Source organism: Tribolium madens, unplaced genomic scaffold (assembly GCF_015345945.1).
Source record: "Tribolium madens isolate multiple individuals breed KSU strain unplaced genomic scaffold, Tmad_KSU_1.1 Scaffold_97;HRSCAF=244;Tcas5.2_LG3a, whole genome shotgun sequence".
Lineage (NCBI taxonomy): Eukaryota > Metazoa > Arthropoda > Insecta > Coleoptera > Tenebrionidae > Tribolium > Tribolium madens.
In genome coordinates this window covers 996,839-1,003,059 of record NW_025401069.1, presented here as the reverse complement: position 1 = coordinate 1,003,059, position 6,221 = coordinate 996,839, and the positions used below count along the sequence as shown (strand labels likewise).

Genomic DNA, 6,221 nt, shown 5'->3' with positions numbered 1-6,221 from the left:
TACTTGTATGTATTTACTAAAAGAAATGGGTTTACAAATACAGTAAACCTTTGAAAACAGAAAAAAAAACAATCAGAATCTAGTTGGCAGCGTGGGGTAGTATTGGCGACATCTATGAAGCAATGTTAAAACTGACAAAAAAATATTTAGTGATGTTTTAATAAAAATATAGTTATTGTCTAACATACAAACAGTTAGTATCTATTGTAAGTTCATTATGTAATGCGACAATAAAACCATGTATAAAATTATTGGTGTTCTAGATATCTGTACAGATAGAAATATTCTCATTTGGTGACCTGAGACAGAGATGGCAGTATATTTGTGAGACTTTTGTTGGTAGTTTAGATTTCTTCAACAAGTTTTACCTTTTAATATCACAAATAAATTAAGAATGATAATCATCATCAAGTTATAAAATACGATAAAACACAATATCAACTTTTGAAGGTAAGCTTTCCATTTTATTAATTCCCACTCGTCATTTGTTGACATAACCTAGAAAGAGGGGATGACAGCTCCAGCTCCTCATTTTTTGCACAGTACAAATTTGACAGTCGAAATAATCATTTGTTGAAATTAACTCTCAAAACGCAAATAACCGTTGTAATGTGTGCGGTGTCACGTTCTTTGTTCAAACTTAACGTAACCACGATGGCAAAAAAGTGCACGTTTTGAATAAAATCCCGGCGAAAATGTCTCTGAGTCAGTGCCTCGAGAACGCAGACAACCAGTCCCTACTATGGAAGCAAATCTTCTCGGCCCTCTTCTACGGCATCGCCTCGTTCATGATAACCGTCGTCAACAAAACCGTCCTCACGACCTACCAATTCCCTTCATTTCAAGTACTCGGAATTGGGCAGATGATAGCCACCATTACGGTCCTTCTAACGGCGAAGAGACTCCGAATCGTCACGTTCCCCAGCTTCGAGTTGAACACTTTCGGGAAGATTTTTCCCTTGCCGTTGATTTACATCGGGAATATGATTTTTGGACTTGGGGGTACCAAGCAATTGAGTCTCCCGATGTTCACAGCCCTTCGCAGATTCTCAATTTTGTTGACTATGATTCTAGAGTTGTACATTCTAGGAATTAGGCCGAGTTTCAGTGTACAGTTTAGTGTCTACACTATGATTCTGGGGGCTGTCGTGGCCGCCAGCAACGACATTGCGTTCAACCTCCAAGGCTATATCTACGTCCTTTTGAACGACTTCTTCACAGCCACAAATGGAGTGTACATGAAGAAAAAACTCGACTCGAAAGAATTGGGCAAATATGGACTCATGTTCTATAATTCTCTCTTCATGATAGTCCCTGCAGTGTTTTTCGCGTTTTACACTGGCGATTTGGATTCCGCCTATAATTACAAATATTGGAATGATGCTCTTTTCCTAACTCAGTTTTTTATGTCGTGTATTATGGGCTTTGTGTTATCGTACAGTGTTGTGTTGTGTACTTATTACAATTCGGCATTAACAACTACGATTATCGGCTGTTTGAAAAACATCTGTGTTACTTATTTGGGAATGGTGATTGGGGGCGATTATATTTTCTCGTGGGTCAATTTCGTCGGAATTAATATCAGTGTTGTGGGTAGTTTGATCTACACCTATGTTACATTTAAGAAAAAAGACGCTGCACCAGCTTACGTGCCACTAGTTAACGAGAAATCGACTAAACTCGACAATGTTGTATAGTATAAGATTTGTTAGGATTTATTTTTTATGACAGGGTTTAGATTGAACAAACACTATGACTCGTGAAGATATTGTAAAAATACACAATTTATTTTGCCAATTTTACTATTTTTGGTATAAATCGACTCTTGCCATATATGAAACAGTTGCAAGTGTTGTCAAAATTAGTAAAAATGTCACCAAACTGTATAATTATACAGTATGTGCCCGGATCGAGTTTACAAGAGGAAAAAAATCTTTGATTTTACACTAAAACTACGAAGGAAAAACATTTTTTGCTTCATCTGAAACGAGCAAATCTGTAATTAAAACTTCATTATTTTGATTCTGTGAAAAGAAAAGTTAATTTTTTTCTTGATTTTCGAGAATAATTTTTCTCTGCTTTTTAAGTCCTATCACATTGGGGGTCTTATTTATTTGATAACTATGCCACTTTGACAATTTATTAATTAAATTGTTAAAAATTACTTTGGTTTTTATTTTAAAGCTGTTTGAGTTGCTTTTTATTAAAATTATGTTTTTCACAAATATTTTTGTAATTTAACTTGCGTAAACTCACTTCTCAAAGTGACATCGTTGTCAGAAAAGTAAAACCGCCAATGTGATGAGATTTAAAACGAAGAGAACTGAGTTAGAATAATGAACTTTTAATTACAGATTTGCTTGTTTCATGTAAAGCAAAAAATATTTTTCCTTTGCAGTTTTGGCGTAAAATCAAAGATAAAGATTGTTTTCCTCTTGTAAATTCAATCCCGGGACATACTGTGTATTCGACTATTTTTTCAGAACTAAGTAAATAAGTCAGTGCCACACGTATAAAGTGATGCGTGATCAATAAGTACGGAAAACAAACAAAAATGACCGCACGAAATGTTTCAATGTAAAAATGGTCGGAAATAATTGACAAATTTGATATTACTACTTGAAATTTTAAAAATTTTGACAGGCCCGCCATTTTGTTACTTGTAGCAGTAAGAGAAAATTTATTCTCTAGAAGGCAGTGAAATGTCATTTGCCAATGTAAATTATATGAAAAAAAAAAAAAAAACAAAGTCAAAGCCTTTTCGAGGGTATAGGGTATGGTGTTGTAGAATCAGTGTAAGTTTTTTAACTTTGAAATTATTACACAAATGCTGAATTTCAAATGGTCTTAACTGATCGACTTTGACGATACTAGTTGTCATTTTTGACATTTTTGATGAATTTTGATAATTGACATTGATGACAACCAAAACACACGATGACATTTTTCTAATATTATTGGACTGACTAATTTGGTTCTCGCAATTGTAGCAATAATAATTTTTTGTTTTTGTAGTATGTAATTTTTAACCTTGGAATTATTGGAAAGATAACTGATTATTATATGTCAATTGTAATAAAAAGTTTTTAATTACCAACTGATATACTCGAAAAAATATGGGTTTTAAATATTTTTTGTGTTTGTTAATATTTCAGAGTCAACGGAAATACCATTATTGTCGTGTAATGGTGGAAAAAAATATTTTATCTACGTATGTTAAATAATAATGTTGTTATAGGCGTATTTATAGACATATAATTTAGTTCACATTACACACCGTGGAATATAAATACATATTTCATGACTAATATTCCAGGAGTGGAATCTAAAGTCATATTCTAAGACTCTTTATGGCCTTTCTGTTTGAACGCCATTTTAATTTTTATTAATTAAATTGAAACGTCGACTTTGTCAATACCAAAAATCGAAAATATTTTATAATCGTAGATAAAGCATAGTACTTTACTTGTGTATATTGGCTATTTATTCACTCACTCGTCTACGACTCGTTTTTTAAACTTCATTTTTGTGAATAATAGCCATGATAATATGCTCGTTGAATCATATACTATTAGTATTTGAAGTTTTGACCTGAATATTACAATTAATTGTTAGGCGACGTTTCGGCGTGGTTTATTCCTTCTTCAGATCTTCAAATAGATTTGCTTAATTTTTGTTCAGTAAGTTGTTCTTTTCGTTATTGCTAAGTACTCTCAATGTTGAAATTATACATAAACTCGTGAAAATATTAATTGACACACTAACTTTTGAAAAGCTGGTAAATTTGGTCCAATAAAAATTGAATTCGGTAATAAATTAATTCGAACTAAGTTGTCATTTACTTTACATTGTCAAGCGTCAAATTAATATTGAATTACAATTTTATTGCAAACATTCTGTAAACCGTCTCTTAAGTTTTTAAAGTTGTATAAATGCAAAAGTAAATTTTGAATTAAAAGTTGGTAAAAAAGTGGTCTTTTTTCAAACGAAGGTTCATTAGATACAATTTATTTTTCAATTTAGGTACATTTTATTTTTCACCAGATGTCAGTTAAAGTTGGTAATTTTTTTATTACTAAACCAACTTGACAATAATAAAGACCATTTCAAGTTCACCAAACATTTATTTCTGAGCATAGTTATTGACAATGTACATTTCGTGGCAATGCGCTTTTTGCTTTTTTAATTAAATGTTGGATTAAAGTGGGTTATGGATCTGATATTAAGTTGGCAACATTGAGTAATATTTAGACATCAATTTTCACAAATCTCCTATAGCTGTGTTATTTAATGTTGCTAACTTAGTTTTAGAATCACAGGTTTCTTTGATCAGACATTTAATTGAAGGCTGGATAACTTTTTGTAGTCTTGTTACTATTATTGTCTTTTATTTACATGGGCTTTTAGACACATGCACTCTAAAAAAATGAAAATGTCAAAAGGATATTTATCAAATATCGTGTGTAGAAAATGTTTCAGTATTAAAAAAATGCTTCGAAAAGTTTAACATTATTGATCAGTTTGTTATTTTTCGGTAAAAATAGTTGTTAGTGGCCAGTAAGTAATTCAAACAAGATTTACTTTAATAACAACTTATAGATACTTAGAAGTTTCAGTTTATGCTTGTGGCACTTAAAAATTATTTTTTATTTAAAATAAACACTTGGTGACTTTTAATACATTTTTGTCATTAATGAAATACATAAAAACCTAGATTAGAGACGATTTTTTATCACGTACGTAATTTTGTGACGTAGTTTTATACTTTAGTTTTAATTTCAAAATGTCACCTTGGATTAAACTATAGCACAATTTATCTAAAAACTATTTTTTATGGTCGCGTTTGTCAAATTATTTATTGCGATTATAAATATCGATAGTATATCTAAAAGTACTAAAATTAAAGCTTCAGTGATATGATTTTGGACCGTTGAACCGGCTTAAAATCATCCGGCTAATAGTGCCATCAATTCTGTACTGATTATTTAGTTAGTTTAAATTTAATTAATATTACCAAAGTTTTATCTCTTTAACCATATGATATACCAAATTCAGTTGCAATGTCGATTCCTGTGATTTTAATGTCGTTAATAAATAGATAAACTTTATTTTAATCGAATCGTTTCATTGACCCTTATTCATTTCCAGATGCTTCGATTAAGTAACAAACTTAAATTAAATCAAAGTCGCCAAATAAGCACGAGTTTTGAGAAATTCGAAACTGATTTTCATAAAAATCACATTCCGATCAATGACTTCCAACGAGGACTCCTCGCTATGGGATCGGCATTGATGTCATTAGTTGATCCCTTTCGACATGACATGATCGCCTGTTTGGGAGAAACCGCAGGTAATTAATTACTTGCTAATTAACACACTTAAGTAATTGTTAAGGAATGTCCGCTATCAATTATATGAAGCAAAAAATGGAGAATTCACCAGAAGGCTCCGAGATTCTCAAATTACGTCCTAGGATCAACTCAAAGACTGTCGACATAAACAAATTAAAAACGTACCCTGAGGGTACTTTAGGTCGTGTTTATACACAATGGCTCGAGGATAATGTAATTATCTTTGTTGGTGTTTTTCGTATGATTTGTTGGTTTTATTGTAGAAAGTTACGCCCGATTCACGAATGGCCGTACAATTCGTCGATGACATCGATTGTGCGTACGTTTTGCAGAGGTATAGAGAGGCGCATGATTTATTTCATGCCGTTTTGGGAATGCCGACTCATATGTTAGGTGAGAGAATTAATATGAATTCTGCTTAGGTCATCACCAATCAAGGTTTGCAAAAATTCGATGATTAACTCGCAGTCAAACACGAATGTTGTTTGATGTTTTATGCGAATAATTGAGGTAAACAATATTAAAAAGTGTTGTTTTGGGATATTCATCATTAAAAAGTGTTTGTTACAGTGACGTAGTAAAATGAGCACGGCAAACGTTATGTTTTTTAAAGTCTGACATTGTAGTCCGGTCAAAATAAACATTTTAAATAACTAAAATTCCGACAGAGCTAAATTTTGGTGGAGATCTTGAGTACACCATTAGGAATAAAGTGTCAAAAGTCCCCATCGATCCCATGTGTGCTAAAAAAGTTATTCGGGGTCAAAGGTCGAAATTTGACGTTTTTTAGATTTTTTTCGAAAACGGTAAGTTTTATCAAAAAAGTAGCCCAGACAAAAAATATAGATCTTGAAATTATCTACAAAATGG

The 6,221-nt window shown here is 31.9% G+C and overlaps 1 protein-coding gene across 1 annotated transcript in view; it reads left to right on the top strand.

Annotated features, from left to right (window-relative positions):
* Nucleotides 1-519: 519 nt before the first annotated feature.
* The window catches only part of LOC123014787 (UDP-sugar transporter UST74c-like), a 12,145-nt gene continuing 6,443 nt past the window's right edge, over nt 520-6,221 (top strand). Inside the window, exons 1-4 of the mRNA XM_044414060.1 lie at nt 520-1,691; nt 5,149-5,350; nt 5,395-5,564; nt 5,615-5,744. Of these exons, the coding sequence (XP_044269995.1) occupies nt 696-1,691; nt 5,149-5,350; nt 5,395-5,564; nt 5,615-5,744 (1,498 nt within the window). The 5' untranslated portion in view covers nt 520-695. The remainder of the gene's footprint in view (nt 1,692-5,148; nt 5,351-5,394; nt 5,565-5,614; nt 5,745-6,221) is intronic.